We start from the raw sequence: 23,082 nt of genomic DNA on the forward strand, positions 1-23,082 counted from the left end.
GAATGCAACATGAGCCACTATTTATAGGCAATCTGGACGATGAGGCACGGCCCCGTGTATTTTTATGACATGTGCCAGATTTGTTTTGTCTTTTGTGTGAGGTGGCAACGGCCTCGTGGTGAGCAGGCACGGCCCCGTGTTGTTTAGTGACATGTGCTCAATTTTTATTGTCTTTTCTGCATTCCCGTCCACGGCCCCGTGCTTTTGCTTCCAGATTTTGTCTTTTCTTGTTTCAGAAGCATGGGGGCGTGTTTCTTGAGGCATGGGAGCGTGTTTCTTTGTTTTCTTGTGTTTCTTTTGTTTTTCTTCGTCTTTTTGCTTGTTTCTTCGTTTGAGGCTAGGTTTCACCTGAAATTATGTTTTATTATGATAAGTAGTCTTTTATGCTATGTTATTAGATAGAAATTACAGTTTTTAGAGATTATTTGATGCCGAAAATATGTATATTTCTATGTACATCAACGAGCAAGAAATAGTTGTTGGTATTGTTGTGAGTACAGTTGCCACAGTTTCCATTGTGGCTACTGAAGTTGCTCTAATGGTTGCTGCAACTGTTAGAGCAGCCTCAAATCAAGGTGGTGAGGACGATGGTTCTGATGATTCTGATGATAATGACTCAGATGGTGATGATGTCGAGTCAGATGATGAGGATGATCAAGTTTATAATGAGGATGATGATCCTCGTGATAGTTATGATGAGCCGCATGGCGGTGATGGAGGTGATGATGATGGCTATGTTGGTGGTGGAAGCGGAACTGCATATCATATTCTTCCTCGTGATACATCGAAAGATGATCCTCCAACTGCCGATCTCGCCACCAAAATAAGAGATGAGGATGTTGCATTGGAGGCTGAGATCTCCTCTATGCTTAATGTTGATGATGTTGCAGGTACCAAATCTCCAGTTCAAGAAGTCGTGGAAAAAGACGAAGAGTTAAACTACTCTTCGAATCCCGACACTCTGGTGCATGATAATGGAGATAAAGCTCCTAAGTCTGCTACTGTCGATGCCTTTCCAGCGAAGACTGCTTCTAGTGTGGCCCAAAGAAAGAAGTCATGGCATTACGTCAATGCTTATTCTAGCACTCGATGCCAATTGGATGCTCATCATGATGAATCACTCATCATGTACACTCAGTGGCATAACGACGTCCAGGGCTGGATGATTCGAAGTGAGAATGGCTCACTCACCTATCTGCACCACTCTCAAATGAAGACTCTGTCAGAACTTGACATAAACTTCTTCAAGAGAACAGCTGGTGATTGTTCAACTGAAGATGGACTACATGGCTGGTTTGCTCGTTATGCTCAAAGACAATCAAAGGGCGGGTACCCAGATCTGGAAATGAACAAAGGTGAAAATTAGAGGCATCCTTCTGAAGTCAATCCTCTCACCTGCAAGAAGAAACTAGTATTGATATATCCAATGCCGAAGGATGGACCTGAAGTGTTTATTGGAGGACCCTTTGAATCTGACACACTGAAGGATTTCAAGTCATGGCACTTCGACAGCCACACCGGTGAAGTTGTTATCCAGTGTCATGGAAGCAAAGGTTATGAATCATTATGATTCTTTGATGAACACATGTTGATGCGGTTTGACAAGACGGGCATCAAGAAGCTACATGATTGTCCTCTGATCGTCATCTCTGACTCAAGCAAGGGTGATGTTATCATCGAAAATTTTAACAGGTTCGTCCATCGCGTTATTTATAACCCGTCATAGGATGAAGACCTTGCCTACGAAACCGATTGAAGAAAGAAGTTATGGAATTAATACTAAAGACTAGAGAGAGATTGTTAGGCCCTATATTGTATGTTAGTATTTTGTATTATCTAAATCTATTCACGATGTATTTTACTATCTTACGGTTTCGTGTATTGTATGTTTGGGCCTGAGGTCATGTAAACTGAGCTCATTGGGCCGTAAATAATGTAAGTGAGGATGGCATTGCTTCACCTATAAAAGGTGAAGCATGCACATGCCAAACTAACCTTTTTGCAAACACATAATCATATCCATTCACCTGCTCTCTCTACTCTCTCTTTCTCTCTCTCTCTTTCTTTCCTCTTCGGGTAATAACCAAACACCAACAAGATCCGAGATCTCGGTTGGCTACAAGTGATTTCCGCTAGCTTGTAGTTAGAGATTGATTCAAGAACTAGTTGTTTGATCCTTTCTTAGGACCTATAGCATTGTAAAAGAAAACAAGAAAATTCAAGAAAAAAACAACCTATTACATAGCAAATTGACATGAAATGTAAAATAAATATGACAAACGTAAAGAGATTTAAACTGGTGTCTAACAAACTAAACACTTAAGCGTTGTCTAAGAGATTATGCTCAACTCCCATAAGATCTTGTATATGGGGTTTATCTCCCATTCACAATTCGTAGTAGTAGTTATATTGACCGAGATGAGTCCGGGCTAGTACCAAGCTTTTTGGTGTTTTATGGCTTGTGTGGAAAAGTAGAAAGTAGTAGCACGGGGAAACAACCCCATGATAGTTCTCTCTATTTTTCTAAAGTGGGTTATTTATACTTTCTAGACAGAATTACAAATTATGTCCTTTAAACAAAGCCAGATTACGGTTCGTGTCCTTTATTTAGTTTCTTTGCAGACGGTGTCCTTTAAACATTATTTTCATACACGTTATGTCCTTTACGCTAACTGGGTTAGAAAAATTCAGTTAAATGCCAACATGTGCATGGCATGTGAGGGCATATTTGTCTTTTCATCTACACCTGCAAAAAGTTTATCACCACTCCCACCACTTGCAAAACCCTAAAATCCACCACCAACCACCACCTCCGTTTCCGGCCACCTGAACCACCACCTCCGGTTTCCGGCCACCTGAACCACCACCTCTGTTCCCGGCCACCTGGACCACCACCTCCATTTCCAGCCACCTGAACCACCACCTCCGTTTCCGGCCACCTAAACCATCACCTCCGATTTCCGGCCACCTGAACCACCACCTCCGGTTTCCGGCCACCTGAACCACCACCTCCGTTTCCGGCCACCTGAATCACCACCTCCTTTTTCCGGCCACCTGAACCACTACCATCTTTTTTCGGACCAGATCTGAACCCTCACCTTCACCGATTTTAACCTCGTTCACCTCGTTCAGATCTGAACCTTCATCGATCTGAACACCTTTTCCGGGCCAGATCTGAACACCGATCTTCACCGGTTTCTTTTCGGGGGATTTGTTGCTCGGAACGTCGCCGGTGACGGCGTTTATTGAGTCCTCAACTGGAATATGCGAAGGCAGTCAGACCGGGATGACGGCGTTAACGGTGGCCGGATATTTTATGTTAGTGTTCTTCTTCACGCCGTTGGATTCAATTCCGCCATGGGCGGTTGGACCGCCGTTGATATTAGTTGGAGTCTTGACGATGAGATCTGTGGTGGAGTGATTGGGTTCATGGGTGTTGGGTAAATACGGGATAGTTATTAATGGTGGTAATGGGGTAGTAGATGTAGGTGTGAATGAAAGTGATAAAAGACCATTTTACCCATCAATCAGCATTGGTGGTTTATAAAAACACAAATTAAAGAAAATGCCGCACACAACTAATCATGTAATAAACAAATTTAATTGCATTAATATTCATTTCAATTCATACCACTCTCATTTCACTTTGAATTGTTGCAAAGCCTCTAATTAATGATAACACAACCCCATAAATCCATTAATTAAACATATGAATGGACAATGACTTTCATTTGGAAGAACTTGCACACTTATAGTGTAAAGCAAGTATGAATAAAAATGGAAACACACATAATTTACACAATGCTACATTTCCTGGTCCCACATCTTTCCATAGCTCTGTCAGTCACTCTTATCAACTCTTGTTTCTTTCTAGTTTCTACCCAATTAAAGGGTCATGAACTCTTGTTTCTTTCTAGTTTCTACCCAATTAAAGGGTCATGCTGTCGTCACCCTTTGTCGCTATGGTTCTCATTCTGGTCCCCACATCTTTCCATTTAATTATTTTCAGTTCTTTGAGGGTGTCAACGTAATAAATGAAACTCTAAGACAAATTTACAAAAATATTTTAAAAGCGGTACGATCTTTATACATACATTTCGCCTATACAGACCGTATAGGACATGAGTTATTGAAGGCCTAAACGGCTCGTATAGAACTATACGGGTCGTACAGGATATAAAAAAAACCCGCTTTGTGTGTCCTCTCTATATACTTGTCAATCATATGTGGCCTATACAGCCCATATGACTACAAGCTGTATAGGCTTGTACAATCAGTATTGGTGGTTTAAAAAGATCAAATCCCTATTAAAATCCGGCATTCTCGAAACCGTGTAAGTCGCTAACTCTGTTTAACGACTTTCTAACAATAGCAACCTTAGCAAGCTTCTCAGCCACTCGCCAAGCCGAAGTTGGGGTAAACGGCTCACGGTTTTCATCCATGTAAGCCGCTGTTTTAGCCTGACCCTGAGTCTGGCGCCTGCGATGCAACTCATGCATCTCGGCATCAAGGCTGGCTACAAACTCACGGCAATCCGAGCTTGGCTGGTGCAGTGCAGCCCGAGCAGATAAAACCATATTGTACGCGCCTATGAGGTCATTTTAGCCGATAGTCGGCGTGACTCGGCTAAAGCTCGAGTTGTGATGAAAACGTTTCTCATCCGTTGGATCGTCAGGGTACATGATCTGACGGTATGCGGACGAGGTACCACCAGTGCATGCTCGTTGCAATGAATAATATCTTGGCTTGCTGATTCCCTGTAACTGCAGCGCACGGAGATTACTCGGTGGACCCTCACCGCCGACGACGGAACTTTCAGTTCAATAAATATTTCTCTCTCTTCATTCGCATACAATTCTCCGATCTGAACTGTACTCGATCCGATAAACAACGGCGGCGCGTGTGAATACATCGCCGCGATTTCCGCCGGATCCGAACCGGGACCGGAGACGAATCCTAACTGCAATTTCAGATCCTGAACCGTCACGTTAAGTAAACTTCCGACGGTTTTTTCAGTTACGGTGAGTTTCAGTGTGTGTACGGTGACGTTTAGGTAGCGCGTGGATGACACGTCAGCTGACTGATTGATGACGTCGGATAGAAGAATGATGCTAGCGACGGTGTTTTTCTCCGTACGGTCTTCTAACACCTTAATGGCTTTTTTAACGGCGTCAGTGGCGTTAGACGAACCGTCAACAACCGCCATAGCTTTCACGAGACGGTACGCAGCTTTTTTGCCGGAACTCGTCATCCTTTTAAGATGTAACAATCTCTTCGAATACGAAGAGAATGCGATGATAGATAGCCGATCGGATGATGAGTGTGATGAAATGATCATTCTCATTGTTCGTTTCATCATCTGTAAACTTTCGTTTGACATTTTCGCACTCACGTCAACGACGGTTACCAAATCAATCGAAGCTCTACGTTGATTTTGAATAAGCGGTGCTTTTACTCTTAGAACAACCGCGTGCGTCTCGTAACTCCGGTTAGCTGAAATAACCGCTGCATCCGGTAACAACCGTACGTCCACGTCTCTTTTATGAACGCCAACTGGACTGATATGAAACCCTTGGAACTCACCGATCGAGTCTTCTTCACAGCTTTCATCTGATTCTGGAATCGGATTGAACCGAGCTTTTGGCGTCAAGGAAGCTAACGGTTCGTCATCGTTATAAACTTTCAGTTCAAACGAATTCTGTTTCTTCAATTTGCTATCCGTTGGTGACGTGGCATTATGCTTTTGATTCAGATCGGTTATAGGCAATAGTGGCGTCTGTTTCCACGTGATGCCACATGTAGGACAAGCATGGCTGCCTTTGTTTTTCACGTGGCCGGCGATGCACGGGAAGTGGAAACCGTGAGAACACTCCGCGGTGAAGATCGCCACGCCTCGGCCTCTTTTCAAGCTATGCAAGCATAATCCGCATCTGTTCTGCAAGATCAAACTTATATTCGTTAGAATTTATCGTATAAAACGATTGCAATGAAGTGACAGGTAAAACATGTAAAAAGCTGTGTGGCAACCCCTTTTGAATGGCAAACCCGATCCTACTAAAAAACGAGATCTAAGAATCAATCGAAGAGGAATGGAATCTGATCTTACTTCGGAGGAGCGTAAGGTAGATTTGATGATCGAGAAAGTTGAATGAGATCGAGGTGATGATGGAGTTGATGACTGAAACAACTTTCTTGGTGATGACGGAGTTGATGATGACTGAAACAACTTTCTGGTGTTAGAATGAAGCCGTGGACTTACAGCTGATTCGGTCGGTATGGTGACACTGGTGGTTCGACAATGTTGGCTTGGATACAAAGGATCGGAATCATGCTCAATATCTCTGGTAGATCTAATGGTTGAACCAGAACCTGGTTCTCGAGGAAGCGATTTGCAGAAAGCTTTTCGCCATCCAAACACCATTTCAAAATTTCTTAGTATAACAGGAACTGATTTTGGTGATTAAATTTGATAAGTAAATATATTTGAATGTGATTTAAGAATAAGGGATCAAAAGGATTCTCAGATGTATTTTCTATCTGTCACACTTCTAAAATATATAGAAGGTTGATGAGTGATAAATACAGGGGAGTTGCAACTTTGTTTCTTTGGAGTTCAATATGTTTGCTAGTGCACGACTTTTACCTTAAAAGCGATAATAATCTTTACAGTTAAACTGTAGTAACTAGTAAAGCTATATCCTATGGTTAGTTATAACCATCGAAGTTATATTCAGGTTCGTGATAATTAATAAATTATACTCTTAATTTGGTCAACATGGTCAATGCACTTTTAGTTTTTACTTAAACTTGTCAAAGACATTCCTAACGTAAGTAACTTTCTTTGCCGTTAATAGCTAGCGTTGCATCTACTTGCAATATACTATTACAAATTTGATATATTTAGAGTGAGTTATTGTTTGATAATAATTCATAGCAATTGGTTTATGACACGCATCTTCTATGATTACCCATTAGTTTATGTTCAATAATTTCTCTCTCACATCCCATTCTTTAATCCTAGTTTAGCTAACTTCGATCTCTAAAAACATGATCATGGTAACAAAAAAACAACATTAGAGATAGAAGATGATGAACATAAAGAAATGTAGGAAGATTGGTTTTTTATGGACCATAGAGGGCAATCATAAAATTCATGCCCATGTTTCACATTTCTTCCTATAGCAAGCCTATGTATTGCAACATGCCATGATTGCAATCTACATTTTCATCAAACCATGCTTTATTTTACTGTTTTATTTTTATGAGAATTCTGCAATTTGTCTCCCTGATTAATAAACACATTCGATGGGTTTCCCCTTGAAAAAGATTTTGCGAAGTTTGGGCCCCTGTGTTTCTCCGGCGGGTTCCTCTGACTCCTACCGTCAGTTGACCCGTCGTTGACCCGTTAAAAAAAAGGAAATTACTTTATTACCCCTGATTCGTTTATAACCAGTCGATCTACCCTCTTTCCCTTTATGTTACCATCTCCGGCGATTCACCAAAAGCTGTAATTGAACGGCATTATCCGGCGCCCCGATTGACGATGTCTCAATCCAAGTCAAGTCAGTTCTCCTCGGGTTCACCTTCCAAGCCTTGCCGTGCAGATGAGGTTTGTGTGAGATGTTCATGTGGTGCCGCGACATGTTACCGGATATCCAGGACCGATGCAAACCCGGGGCGTCGATTCTTGTGATGTGTAAGTTTTAATTACTCACGAATTAGGGTTCTAGTCTGTTAATCGATGATGATTTGGTCTATCGTGTTGCTTAGGTCAATTTTAGGGTTGTTTGTTTGTTAATCTGTTAATCGATGATGATGATTTGGTAATCTATGAATTGTGAATCGAATTAGGGTTGTTTGTTTGTTGATATATTTAGTCCGTTACAGAATGGGAGTTGTGGATGGCTAAAATGGGCTGATGATCCCACATGTCCTAGTTGTGAAAAGGTAATACAAGCAATGGTGAAGATGATGAACAAGAAAGATGATTTTGCAAGAATGAAAACCAAATAAGTAACAAGCTTGAAGATGTTGCTAGCAATTAGTTGGTTTTTGTTCTTTGTTTATGTTTGGGTTTATTGATTAGTTGTTAACATTGTTAGTATTGGATAATGTAATCTTTGTTGTTGTTATTGTAGTTTATGTTAAATGTTTACAGTTTCTTGTTTCATATATTTACTTTAAATTTGTGTTCCACATTATCAGTCATCTTGCAGCCATGATGAAACTGAGAATGTTGAGTTAGGGAAGGATGATCATAATGTTGAGTTAGGGAAGGATGATCAGAATGTTCAGTTTGACCAAGACAAAAGTCAAATGGAAGACAAGGAATATCAATTGGGTGAAGATGAGTTAATGTAACACCCGTAACCGCAGCGGAAACGTACACGGGATGCAACAGACACATCTGATATCAACAGCATTGCTTATAAAGAAAACACCACTACAATAATTTAAACGTATTACATTGTTCCGAGTTTCGTTACCGACTAGGCGTTATCACATAAGTTTTACCAATAGTACGTTAACATGTTTAAAACAAAATATAGACCCTTAAGCTTCCACAAAATAGCACACATCATCAAGCACGTATCACTCATTCCAATTTGGGTGTACCTAGAAAGCATGTAAAGAAAACGGGTCAACTACGAATAGTTGGTGAGTTTCACTAATTTAAGTAAACCATGACAAATCATTTTAATAATCATAAATTAATGATGTAATTATGCTGAGCCTACAAGTGAAAACTCTGTTAACCCAGAAACGCATTTAATAACCTCTGGGGACACTGTTAACCCAGAAACACATTTAATAACCTCTGGGGACACTGTTAACCCAGAAATACATTTAATAGCCTCTGGGGACACTGTTAACCCAGAAATACATTTAATAACCTCTGGGGGCACTGTTAACCCAGAACACTGTTTCGGGCCTTACAATATTAGCAACTCAGACAATTACCATCTTAATACATTACCGTACGATTCCCGTACAATAAACATTATATAAATACATTCATTTCCATGCGATCGGCATGTACTTAAACACTTTGATAAAAAACATGCTTTCCGCCCCGGGAAAATATTTAAAACAGTTCAATAAAAAGGGGCTCGTGAAACTCACCTTTTTGGTGAGCAGAGATGTAATACTGGCACGGCTACCTGTCCGGATCTGTAATACGATCCCTAAGTCGTTACTACACAATTTCTATTAAGATAACTTAAATTCGTGTTAACCGGTACGTCCGGGGACACTGTTAACCCAGTACCGTACACAATCCGGGGACAATGTTAACCCCGATACACTTCTCAGGACTTAGATTGTGATATCACTTAGAGTTCTTTAGTCAAAACTACCATTAGTTTGTTTTCTCGTTTTGCGTGCCTAGCACGGTTATTCGTCTTTATGTTTTCAAAAATGAGTTTGGCCACATACGACCCGAAAATAGTTGTTATTGATATTTTAATTAAAGTGGTGAAATTAGAGCTCGGTTTAGACACCCCGTTTGGCCGCGGGGCCCGTTTCCGTCTTTAATATACCGGAAACGACTAAATCGGGTACAATTACCCAAATCATCCGAATTACTTTCGGATGATTTACTTTTACTTGATTTACTCAGTTTCATGAAAATAGTCCATTTTTAGGGTTTTTATACACTAGTCAGCTCGCTTAGGCGAACTTTGCCGGTTTACGCGTTTTAAGCTTTAAAAGTTTGTTTTTATGTTCTGTTTAGCACAAATAATTATCCGTTTAGTCTCGGATCTTGAAATTTTGCACAAATTAGTTTTTGACAATAAGGAATTTTATAAAAATATTTCCAGAATTAATTTTTATATTTAACATTTATTTATCTATTTTTAAACGTCATTTAAACACCAAATATGTCGAAAATACCAAACGACCTTAGAAAAATCCCAAATTTTTCTGGGATGACTCCTGCCATCCACATAGTTCCCAGTAATTTTTACAGAACCAAAAACTCATTTTTCATGCTATTTTTACCAAAACCGAGCTAGAAAACCCTAGATCTCGTTTTACCTAAAAGCCTACTTAGACTTCTCCAATGGACCTGAAATTTTGTGTGTGACTTTTATATGTTATAAAAAGCTTATCTGAATTTTTCCAGAATTTTTCATGATGTTTAGCTATTTTTCACCATTTTTAGCCAAAACCAAACATTAAATTCACCAAATATTCATCCTTTATCCAAAAATTACCAAAATTTCACAGATCTCATATTTTCATGTGTAGATCATCTCTGTGAAATTTCATGACTCAACTCTAAGTCTACCACAATCTGTCCAAATCTTACAAATCATACGAAAACCGAACTACCTTGTGTTTCTAGCTTTAGATAGCAAAGATCTTGCTTTCTAGCCTTTGCTAGCAACTAGATACAACACCTACAAGCACAACAACACCACACCAAGCAAGTTATACCCACAATCAAGCCATTTCTTTCATGGTTTCGGTTAAGACATCAAAACAAAGATTTTAACCGTAAAAATTCGTTTTTGACTCTTTTAACTCCTTTCTTGGACCAAGATCACTTGTATAACTTGTATACATCACTTGATCATGCAAAAATCGGTTTCATCTCGGGTTTTCACCCATTTTTCACTTGAAACCTCATTTTCTCATGATTTGGAATTAAAAAGCAAGATCAAACCATAATAACATGTTTATACCTTGTGGATCTTCTTAAAAATCAAAGGTTTTTGGTTGAATGAGTGAAGGATGAAGAGAAATGTGGAGTTGTGATTTTAGAAAAAAGAAAATGAAGTGTGTGTGTGTGTGATCATTGACCGATCGGTCCTAGTAAGGTGTGGGGTGGGGCCCACATCTTCAACCTTGGCCACACATTCGGATTGTGTAATCCGGATAATGTTGTGGATAATCTGGTTCAGTTCGTTTTTTGGTTAAAGGTTTAATTCCGCTCAAAACGAGGCCAAAACGGTCGTTTTTCGGCTTAAAATTTAAATTTATATAAAACCGATTTAAAAACCTTAAAAACTTAAACCATGACATTTATTGACTTAACACATCATATTGTCGGTAATTGTGCATCTTTTTCGGCTTGATCGATCGTCTCTTGCTTGGTTTGATGTTAAAGGTTTCGTTTATCGTACCGACGTACTAATAAATCGAAATCCTTTCTCTGTGCTATAATTCACTTATCCCGAAGCTTTAATACTTCGTACACATCACTAAACATTATATATTTCGTCTATAATGTAATCCCCGATTCGTTCGGGTTTCAATAATCGTTCATCGATTAATCGTAATTTCAATACGACTAGCTGTATATTCGAGTATAATTCGTACTGTGAATCTTATATACTCGTATAAACACATTATAATTCATATATTCAGTATTGAATAACACGTGAATAGTATATTCCGGCTAGGGTATACCTGAATTTGCCGGAATCGTTACATTCTCCCCCCGTTACAAAAATTTCGTCCTCGAAATTTTACGCATCAACTACTTCCTTTTGCGGAAATAGGTGGGGATATTTCTTCCGAAATTCGTCCTTTCGTTCCCATGTATATTCTGGGCCTCGTAGCGAGTTCCATCTAACTTTGACCAACGAGATCTTATTGTGTCTAAGTTGTTTGATTTTCCCGTCTACTATTTCTATGGGCTCCTCTACAATGTTGAGCTTATCATTTATTTGGACACCCACTAAAGGTAACACCGATGTCTCATCCGACAGACACCTTTTCAAGTTCGACACGTGAAACACGTTGTGAACTGCACTAAGTTCATCAGGCAGTTCTAATCGGTATGCTACAGGACCGATTTTTGCAGTAATGTCGAATGGTCCAATGTATCTAGGGGCTAACTTCCCCGCCTTTCCAAATCTGACTACTCCTTTCCAAGGTGATACTTTCAAATACACTTTATCACCTTTCTCAAATGATAACGGTTTTCTACGGGTATCGGCATAACTCTTCTGCCGATCCCGTGCGGCCTTTAGATTGTTCTTAATTTCAAGGATTTTGCTGGTCGTTTCCTGGACCAGATCTGATCTAATAACCTGTGTGTCGCCCACTTCAGTCCAGCAGAGTGGTGATCGGCACTTCCGTCCATACAATGCTTCGTAAGGTGCTGCCTTTATACTGCTATGGTAACTGTTATTATAGGAAAATTCAACAAGTGGGAGATGTTGATCCCAATTTCCCTTAAAATCCAGTACGCATGCACGAAGCAAATCCTCCAGGGTTTGAATGGTTCTCTCAGACTGACCATCGGTCTGAGGGTGGTAAGCTGTGCTTAGATTAATACGCGTTCCCAGCGCTTCTTGTACAGCTTGCCAAAGATTGGAGGTGAAATGGCTATCTCGGTCGGAGATGATTGAGATGGGTATTCCATGACGAGACACAATTTCATTTATATAAATCTGCGCAAGTCTCTCGGTGTTATAATTATTTCTAATCGGAATAAAATGTGCCGATTTGGTTAATCGATCCACGACTACCCAAATTGCAACATGTCCTCGGGACGTCTTGGGGAGATGTGTCACAAAATCCATCGTGATCTGCTCCCACTTCCATTCAGGAATTTCCGGTTGTTATAACATTCCCGAAGGTTTCTGGTGCTCCGCCTTAACCCTCGCACACGTCGTACACTTGCCGACGTATGTGGCTATATCCTTTTTCATACCCGGCCACCAGTAGAACTCCTTCACATCCTTGTACATCTTATCCGATCCCGGATGTATGGAATATTTTGATTTTTGCGCTTCGTCCATGATTAATTCACGAAGGTCATGGAGGGTCGGGATCCAAATCCGATTTTTGAAATAGAGAATTTCGTCCACGCGCTGTTCGAAATTCTTCTCGTTACCATAAAGTCCCTCTTTTACCAATTGTTCCTCTTTCAACGCCTCGCGTTGAGCGACTCGAACCTGGTCCGAAAGGTTCGACTGGACTATCATTTCCAGTGCTCGCACTCGCAATGGCTTAACCCGATCCTTCCTACTCAGGGCATCGGCTACGACGTTAGCCTTGCCGGGGTGATAACGGATGTCACAGTCATAGTCGCTTAACAACTCGACCCATCTTCGTTGTCTCATATTCAGTTCTTTCTGATCGAATATGTGTTGCAAACTTTTATGATCGGTGAAGATGGTGCACTTTGTACAATAGAGATAATGTCTCCAGATTTTAAGTGCGAAGATAACTGCTCCCAGTTCTAAGTCATGAGTAGTGTAATTTTTCTCGTGTATTTTTAACTGTCGAGAAGCATAGGCTATGACCTTATTATTTTGCATCAACACGCATCCTAACCCTTTCCGGGATGCGTCACAATACACGACAAAACCATCGTCTCCGTCGGGGAGACTTAAGATCGGCGCTTGGCACAATCTTTGTTTTAGCGTTTGAAACGCCGTTTCCTGCTCTTCACCCCATTCATACTTTCGATCTTTTTGGGTCAGAAGGGTTAGAGGTTGGGCAATGCTGGAAAAGTTCTCTATAAATCGACGATAATATCCAGCTAAGCCTAAGAATTGGCGGATTTCCTTTGGCGATTTAGGCGCTTGCCAATTCTTAACTGCTTCAACCTTACTTGGATCAACGTGTATTCCTTGATGGTTTATAACGTGACCAAGGAATTGCACTTCTTGTAACCAGAAGTTACACTTGGAGAATTTTGCAAACAACTTCTCCTGATTTAGAAGCTCTAAGATTAATCTTAAGTGTTGTTCGTGCTCTTCTTTACTCTTCGAGTATATCAAAATATCGTCAATAAACACGATGACGAATTTATCGAGGTAGGGTTTACAGACTCGATTCATGAGATCCATGAACACTGCTGGCGCATTTGTTAGCCCGAAAGGCATAACTAAGAACTCGTAATGGCCGTAGCGAGTCCGGAATGCGGTTTTTGGGATGTCCTCCTCCTGAATTCTAACCTGATGGTATCTCGATCTAAGATCTATTTTTGAGAAGTAGCTCGCACCTTGTAGTTGGTCGAACAGATCATCGATTCGGGGGAGAGGATACCTATTTTTGATTGTCAACTTGTTCAATTCTCTGTAATCAATGCACATTCTAAGGCTCCCGTCCTTCTTTTTCACGAATAGTACAGGTGCACCCCACGGGGAATAACTGGGACGTATAAATCCTTTATCCAACAATTCCTGCAATTGGTTGGATAATTCTTGCATCTCGGATGGTGCAAGTCGGTAGGGCGCCTTAGCAACAGGGCCAGCTTGAGGTAATAAGTCGATTCTGAATTCGACCTGTCGGGTTGGCGGTAATCCAGGAAGTTCCTCTGGGAAAACTTGTGGAAATTCACGTACCACTGGGATATCGTCCACCCGTTTTTCCTCAGGATCCGTGGCCGTCAAGCTCGCTAGATACGCCACGCATCCATGGCGTATATATTTTAACACCTTGATGTGGGATATAAATGGTATCATGGTGCCTGACTTTTCTCCTTGCACTAATATCTCTTCGTCATCCGACACCCGGATCTTGACGATTTTCTTTTCACAGTTTATTTCTACTTTGTTACGTGCTAACCAATCCATTCCCACTATCACGTCAAAACTACCCAATTCTACCGGTAACAAGTCAATCGGAAGGGATTGATCGTTCAGAATAAAAGGGCAATTCCGAACTATCTGATTAACTATCATGGTTTTACCGTTAGCGACTTCAACGGTGTAAGGTTCTATGGTTTCACCAATTGGGAGGCTTGCTATCGACAGGAATCTAACGGAGACAAAACTTCTATCGGCGCCCGTATCAAATAATACAGAAGCGTAATGATCAGAGACGAGGAATGTACCTGTCACTACGCTGGGGTCCTGGCGTGCTTCGTTCGCCCCCATCACGAATGCTCGGCCTCGCGCCGGATTGGACGACGATGCCTGACCCGCGGTTTGCCGCCCATTTCCTCCCTGGTTCAGCTTCGGACAGTTTCTCTTGAAGTGATCTGTGCCACCGCATTCAAAGCAAGCACGACTGGTGGTCATCACTTGATTTCCTTGTGGGTTTTGTTGTCGGGCTGATTGGGTCCTAAATGGCTGCGCACGGATAGGTTGCGGTTTCCGGTTCAAGTTGTTCAGGTTTGTCCTACAACTCGGTGCGTAGTGCCCAATCCTGCCGCACCGGTGGCACACCACTTCTTTGCACATTCCACCATGGTGGTAACCGCATTTCCCACACTTAGGAAACGTTCCCTTCTGCGGTTCTTGCCTTCCGCCTGAACTAGTCATGGCGTAGTTCTGGGCAGTGGGCCTAGCACGTTTACCTTGCTGCTTTTCCTGGATCCTATGGTCATGTGTACCCCGCTTTCCCCCAGCGGACTCTCCCGCCACCTTCAGTGACCCGCTCCTTACGAAATCTTACGTGACGATACCAGCTTGCGTCACCGCACCCTCATACGTCTGGTGTCCCCCAAAATTGACTATACTCCTTACAACTGGAGTTAGCCCCCAAATATAACGCTCAACCCTCTTCGACTCTGGGGTGACCAACCATGGTACCAATCGCGACAACTCATTAAACCGGTTCGTATAACCCAAATGGTCTGCCCCCTGCATCTCCAGGTTCCACAATTCATTTTCTAATTTTTGCAATTCGTTTTTCGGGCAGAAATGTTCCAGTACAAGAGCCTTGAGCTCTGTCCAGGTCATGCGGTTTGTCGCCGTCTGACCCCGGGTCTGCACTATCGTGTTCCACCATGTCAAGGCATGGTCCGTGAATGTGCAGGTAGCATACTTAACAACACAATCCTCGGGGCAGTTGCTGATATTCACAACGGATTCTATTTTCTCCATCCACTTTACCAACCCATTTGGTCCTTCAGACCCGCTAAACTCTAGAGGTTTGCACAACATAAAGTCTTTCATCGAACATCCCCTGGATGCACGAATCGGTTCAGTACGGTTCGTCTCTACCGTAGGTATAGGGCCATTACTGTCTGTAACGACCACCCTAGGCGGTGCGTCATTACTCGGAATCGTGTTATCATTCTGTGGAGGATTAACATTTTGTTCCCCGTCATTATTGGTGGTCGTTTGATTGCTCGGAGGGGCTGGATTGGTCGAATTGTTAATACTGGCGGCGATGCGCGATACTATATCCGGTATCGCCGCCTCTAACTGTTGAGCAATCAAACGGCTCACGTCCACTTCCGACAATTGGGCTGAACGTTTTGGTGCCATTCTACACAACATCAAGAAAATATATATAATTAATACAAGTTCCAATCATAAAACACAACAAACATTCCATTCATTAATAAACATTAGTACATATTACATCCATGTCAGTTCGCATACGTTTCCTGTCATCATTACATAAGTTAAGTTTTCCTACATAGCGCCTATGTCGGCATCATCTCGACATAACCCACAATGGGTCAGTGCTTGAATGATACCCAAAAGTATCTATAATGATATACCCCAAAAGAGACCCCCCCCCCCTAAGGGCCAGTGGTTGTATTAAAACTACCCAAGATTCACTCTATGTTAGCATCACCACTAACTGCTTACACAGAGTATCAAAAAGCGGTCCCTGTTTACTCCCATCCTAACACAACTAAACACGGTGGTATACCAAACCCACCAACACCGCCACCAACACCACCATCACAGCTAGCATAACCCGGATCCGCGTCTCCATCCGGCCGATCATCCACTGGAAGTATGAGCACTCCCTCTTCAGCTGCGAAATCGCATACTGGTGGTCCAGTATGCAGTCCCCTAGGTACATCCGCCTCTGTACCCCCACCGTCAAGGCGGCGGAGTGCTCATTCACCTGTTCGGTGAGCACTCGTAGCCACGCCGCCGCGTCCCTCTCCTGCCTAGGGAGACCCCACACAGGTGGAGTCACAGGCTCGGGCTGGGAGCGGGAGGACTCGCCCCTGCGGGTAGCAGGTCTGGGTGGGGGCGAGGTAGGTGGGACCTGCAGAACACTGATCCGCGCCGTGAGGCGGGGTCCGAATCCGGGAGGGATAGGGACGGCCTGTGGTGCGGGTGGGGTAGGAGATCTAGCAATCCTGGCAGGGGAGGACTGGCTAGAGCTCCTAACACTAGCCTCGCTAGGCTCAGAGCTGGATGATACGGGGAGGCTCCCAGAGTTCCCGGAGCTGACTTCCTCCGGGTCCTCCTCCATCGATACACTAGGTGTTCTTGACATTCTAACCTGCACACAAGTTAACAAACATATAGTTCTTTCCATAGTGTAAATCGTAATCAAATTAATATACACTTACTTATACAACTTGACCACACACAATATTATCATATATTTGCACATATGTTGCCAATTTTACCTATTAAATTCCCCGTGACTTCCCCTGAATTCCCTCGTGCGGACAAGTCTGTTATTATGTTCCGGATCATAATAACTCACTAGTCCATCCAAGTTCATCCAGACTTCGTCACAATAAATTATTAGTTGATATTCAGATCCTATAATACTTGAGCTACTGGTTATATTTTAGGTATCTTTTAAAGACATCCTAATTCTTTATAACCAATGACTCTGATACCAAGTTCTGTAACACCCCGTAACCGCAGCGGAAACGTACACGGGATGCAACAGACACATCTGATATCAACAGCATTGCTTATAAAGAAAACACCACTACAATAATTTAAACGTATTACATTGTTCCGAGTTTCGTTACCGACTAGGCGTTATCACATAAGTTTTACCAATAGTACGTTAACATGTTTAAAACAAAATATAGACCCTTAAGCTTCCACAAAATAGCACACATCATCAAGCACGTATCACTCATTCCAATTTGGGTGTACCTAGAAAGCATGTAAAGAAAACGGGTCAACTGCGAATAGTTGGTGAGTTTCACTAATTTAAGTAAACCATGACAAATCATTTTAATAATCATAAATTAATGATGTAATTATGCTGAGCCTACAAGTGAAAACTCTGTTAACCCAGAAATGCATTTAATAACCTCTGGGGACACTGTTAACCCAGAAACACATTTAATAACCTCTGGGGACACTGTTAACCCAGAAATACATTTAATAACCTCTGGGGGCACTGTTAACCCAGAAATACATTTAATAGCCTCTGGGGACACTGTTAACCCAGAAATACATTTAATAACCTCTGGGGGCACTGTTAACCCAGAACACTGTTTCGGGCCTTACAATATTAGCAACTCAGACAATTACCATCTTAATACATTACCGTACGATTCCCGTACAATAAACATTATATAAATACATTCATTTCCATGCGATCGGCATGTACTTAAACACTTTGATAAAAAACATGCTTTCCGCCCCGGGAAAATATTTAAAACAGTTCAATAAAAAGGGGCTCGTGAAACTCACCTTTTTGGTGAGCAGAGATGTAATACTGGCACGGCTACCTGTCCGGATCTGTAATACGATCCATAAGTCGTTACTACACAATTTCTATTAATATAACTTAAATTCGTGTTAACCGGTACGTTCGGGGACACTGTTAACCCAGTACCGTACACGATCCGGGGACAATGTTAACCCCGATACACTTCTCAGGACTTAGATTGTGATATCACTTAGAGTTCTTTAGTCAAAACTACCATTAGTTTGTTTTCTCGTTTTGCGTGCCTAGCACGGTTATTCGTCTTTATGTTTTCAAAAATGAGTTTGGCCACATACGACCCGAAAATAGTTGTTATTGATATTTTAATTAAAGTGGTGAAATTAGAGCTCGGTTTAGACACCCCGTTTGGCCGCGGGGCCCGTTTCCGTCTTTAATATACCGGAAACGACTAAATCGGGTACAATTACCCAAATCATCCGAATTACTTTCGGATGATTTACTTTTACTTGATTTACTCAGTTTCATGAAAATAGTCCATTTTTAGGGTTTTTATACACCAGTCAGCTCGCTTAGGCGAACTTTGCCGGTTTACGCGTTTTAAGCTTTAAAAGTTTGTTTTTATGTTCTGTTTAGCACAAATAATTATCCGTTTAGTCTCGGATCTTGAAATTTTGCACAAATCAGTTTTTGACAGTAAGGAATTTTATAAAAATATTTTCAGAATTAATTTTTATATTTAACATTTATTTATCTATTTTTAAACGTCATTTAAACACCAAATATGTCGAAAATACCAAACGACCTTAGAAAAATCCCAAATTTTTCTGGGATGACTCCTGCCATCCACATAGTTCCCAGTAATTTTTACAGAACCAAAAACTCATTTTTCATGCTATTTTTACCAAAACCGAGCTAGAAAACCCTAGATCTCGTTTTACCAAAAAGCCTACTTAGACTTCTCCAATGGACCTGAAATTTTGTGTGTGACTTTTATATGTTATAAAAAGCTTATCTGAATTTTTCCAGAATTTTTCATGATGTTTAGCTATTTTTCACCATTTTTAGCCAAAACCGAGCATTAAATTCACCAAATATTCATCCTTTATCCAAAAATTACCAAAATTTCACAGATCTCATATTTTCATGTGTAGATCATCTCTGTGAAATTTCATGACTCAACTCTAAGTCTACCACAATCTGTCCAAATCTTACAAATCATACGAAAACCGAACTACCTTGTGTTTCTAGCTTTAGATCGCAAAGATCTTGCTTTCTAGCCTTTTCTAGCAACTAGATACAACACCTACAAGCACAACAACACCACACCAAGCAAGTTATACCCACAATCAAGCCATTTCTTTCATGGTTTCGGTTAAGACATCAAAACAAAGATTTTAACCGTAAAAATTCGTTTTTGACTCTTTTAACTCCTTTCTTGGACCAAGATCCCTTGTATAACTTGTATACATCACTTGATCATGCAAGAATCGGTTTCATCTCGGGTTTTCACCCATTTTTCACTTGAAACCGTATTTCTCATGATTTGGAATTAAAAGGCAAGATCAAACCATAATAACATGTTTATACCTTGTGGATCTTCTTAAAAATCAAAGGTTTTTGGTTGAATGAGTGAAGGATGGAGAGAAATGTGGAGTTGTGATTTTAGAAAAAAGAAAATGAAGTGTGTGTGTGTGTGATCATGGACCGATCGGTCCTAGTAAGGTGTGGGGTGGGGCCCACATCTTCAACCTTGGCCACACATTCGGATTGTGTAATCCGGATAATGTTGTGGATAATCTGGTTCAGTTCGTTTTTCGGTTAAACGTTTAATTCCGCTCAAAACGAGGCCAAAACGGTCGTTTTTCGGCTTAAAATTTAAATTCATATAAAACCGATTTAAAAACCTTAAAAACTTAAACCGTGACATTTATTGACTTAACACATCATATTGTCGGTAATTGTGCATCTTTTTCGGCTTGATCGATCGTCTCTTGCTTGGTTTGATGTTAAAGGTTTCGTTTATCGTACCGACGTACTAATAAATCGAAATCCTTTTTCTGTGCTATAATTCACTTATCCCGAAGCTTTAATACTTCGTACACATCACTAAACATTATATATTTCATCTATAATGTAATCCCCGATTCGTTCGGGTTTCAATAATCGTTCATCGATTAATCGTAATTTCAATACGACTAGCTGTATATTTGAGTATAATTCGTACTGTGAATCTTATATACTCGTATAAACACATTATAATTCATATATTCAGTATTGAATAACACGTAAATAGTATATTCCGGCTAGGGTATACCTGAATTTGCCGGAATCGTTACAGTTAATGGCTTATTTAGTGCAAGAAGATGACTTATTTAGAACAAGTGAAGAACATGAGATGGATCCTGGTGATGATTATGACCCTGAGGTTGTGAAAGCAGCTTTCATGTACACTAGTGAGCCGGAAGAAGATTACTATCAAGATCCATATGAAGACGATCCAGTGTGGGACTCTGACTGGTCAAACGATGATTGTCATTGGAAGTAACATTGTAGTTGGCTTCTAGTATTGTTTGCATTTGAATTGTACTTTAATTTGACTATTGTAATGTTTACATTATTTGCCTACATGCTACTAGTTTTAAAAGCATTAACCAAAATACTGTCAAAATAGCATACAAACCATCATGTACCAAATCAAACATAGCATACAAACTATCATGTCCCAAATCAAACATAGCATACAAAAACTATCATGTCCCAAATCAAACACACATGCTACTAGTCTTAAGATTGTTTCAAACACAAACCATGACATGGTACCAGAAAGTTCAAAACAAAAGTCTTAAATAGTCTCAAACACACACCATCAATCTAACTCAAACACAACTTTATGGTTAACATCATTATTGTTGAATTGGTGCCCTGCAAGTTCTGATGTTGTGTCTGTAACCTCCACATCTTCCACAACTTTTTTCATGCCCCAACCTAGTAAGTCTTCCTCCTGCAGAAAAAAATTCCCGAACCTCTTCAATCTTCCTCTTCCTCTTCTTGCTAGCTGCCACTTTCTTCTTCTCACCTAGTGCCTTCTTCCTGTTCTTCTTCGGTCTGCCAATCTGGGTATGATGTTTTGGAGGAGTTATTATTGTTGGGCAATTTGATGGTGTCCACATATCAGGGCCTGGTATGGGCCTGATTTGGTGATTATACACCTTCTTCCAAGTGTCTAACCAGTAAGCTTCATCAACCCACTTCTCCAATGGACCGACATACATGTTGTTTTCTATCATGTTATATAGGGCTGCCACAGCATGTTTGCATGGCATACCTGTCAAGTCCCATCTCCTGCACGTGCAAGTTCTATCCCCCACATTCACCACACATTGGCTTCTCAGACTTTTAACCTTTGAACATATTTGCATATTAACAAAAGATTGATTGTAATATCATAGTCATGCAAATTTTCATACCTGGTAAGTCACATCATCAACCATCATAACCGTCAATTTGCTTGCTTCTGTTTGGATTTCATCCCATGCTTTTGTTGCTTGCGGTGTTAATGGGCCCCTTGCAGTGGCTTGCATCTTCTTCACAGTGACAATCCTCATGGTCATATACTCTCTAATATACTCTAAGCATGTAATGATCGGCTTGTCTCTTGCTCCAACAAGTTGCTTGTTGAAAGATTCACAAAGGTTGTTCAGCAACATATCACTTTTTGCCCTTCCTGAAAAATGTGATCTTGACCATCTTGCTGCCGGGATCTCACTAAGCCAAAGAAACATATCAAGATTTGTTTTCTTAATCTCCTCCATTGCCATGTTGAAGTAGGGGACAGAAGTGGCCGATGCTGCCCTATAAAACAAGCCTTTATACAAATCTCCCTTCCAGGTTTGCCTCAAGTTTCCATGGATGTGTCTACAACAAAACCGATGCTCTGCCCTAGGGAAAACACTATCAACTGCTTGAATAAGTCCCTACAACAGTCAAATCACCATAATTAGTGTACATGAGTTAGCATATTACAAATATATCCTATGTGTACATACCTTTTGTCGGTCACTTATGAAAGTAAAATTGGCATCATGAGGCAAGTCAAGATCATCTCCAAGGAGATCTAAGAACCATTTCCATGAGTCTGTGCATTCGGCTTCCACTATTGCAAAGGCAACAGGATACAAGCAATTGTTACCGTCCGTCCCGACAGCAATCAAAATCTGTCCGGGGTATTTCCCTTTCATAAAACAACCATCCAATTCAAGAAGTTCTCTACCAAGCAATTTAAATCGTTTAACCAAAGCAGCGTAACACACATATATCCTTCTAAATTGCCTTGTTTTAAGGTTAGGGTTAGCACATGGTTCAACATCTAATTTAATGGTACTACCTGGGTTTGCTTTAAGAAGCTCATCAATATAGGATCTGAGGTGGGTGTATTGTTTGGTGTAGTCACCATCCTTCCTTTGCAAGGCTATTGTCTTTGCTCTTCTCATCTTGGATTCAGAAAGTTGTACTTGATGCATCTGCTAGAATCTGGCCTTCAATTCTTTGGCAGATAAGTTGGGGGTGGTTTGTAGCTCAACCTCAATCTCTTTGGCAATAGTAGACATTGTGTACAAACCAATTGTTCTACTTCTTAGACAGTCGTGTTTTCTGGGAATGGCCTTCACACACCAATTATCCTCAACAGTTTTTCTTGAGATGTGCAGCGTCCAAGGGCAAGTGGGTTTCATTTCCCTTTTTTTTACCTTCAACTTTTCCTGACTTGACACATTTGACCCC

The 23,082-nt window shown here is 41.0% G+C and overlaps 1 protein-coding gene and 1 pseudogene across 1 annotated transcript; both read right to left on the minus strand.

Moving 5' to 3' along the window:
* Positions 1-4,307: 4,307 nt before the first annotated feature.
* LOC143633653 (putative E3 ubiquitin-protein ligase EDA40 pseudogene) lies at positions 4,308-6,421 on the minus strand (annotated as a pseudogene).
* A 14,785-nt stretch (positions 6,422-21,206) lies between these two features.
* On the minus strand, positions 21,207-22,793 carry LOC143633654 (uncharacterized). Its single transcript, XM_077101910.1, has 3 exons — positions 22,350-22,793; positions 21,771-22,277; positions 21,207-21,704 (listed from the first exon to the last, which is right to left on the minus strand). Exons 1-3 carry the CDS (start codon positions 22,791-22,793, stop codon positions 21,207-21,209), a joined length of 1,449 nt encoding a protein of 482 aa, XP_076958025.1.
* Positions 22,794-23,082: the final 289 nt, after the last annotated feature.

The sequence above is a fragment of the Bidens hawaiensis genome, unplaced genomic scaffold, assembly GCF_021521415.1.
Source record: "Bidens hawaiensis isolate Kalapana, Puna unplaced genomic scaffold, B.hawaiensis_p1.1 tig00006845_1, whole genome shotgun sequence".
In the NCBI taxonomy this organism is placed as follows: domain Eukaryota; kingdom Viridiplantae; phylum Streptophyta; class Magnoliopsida; order Asterales; family Asteraceae; genus Bidens; species Bidens hawaiensis.

Bases quoted from the DNA above. Each gene is read 5' to 3' on its own strand.
- LOC143633654 (XM_077101910.1), bottom strand. From the start codon at position 22,793: ATGAGAAGAGCAAAGACAATAGCCTTGCAAAGGAAGGATGGTGACTAC. The intron at 22,278-22,349 runs GTATGTACACAT...TGACTGTTGTAG, and splicing joins TCATAAGTGACCGACAAAAG to GGACTTATTCAAGCAGTTGA. The intron at 21,705-21,770 runs GTATGAAAATTT...ATATGTTCAAAG, and splicing joins TTGATGATGTGACTTACCAG to GTTAAAAGTCTGAGAAGCCA.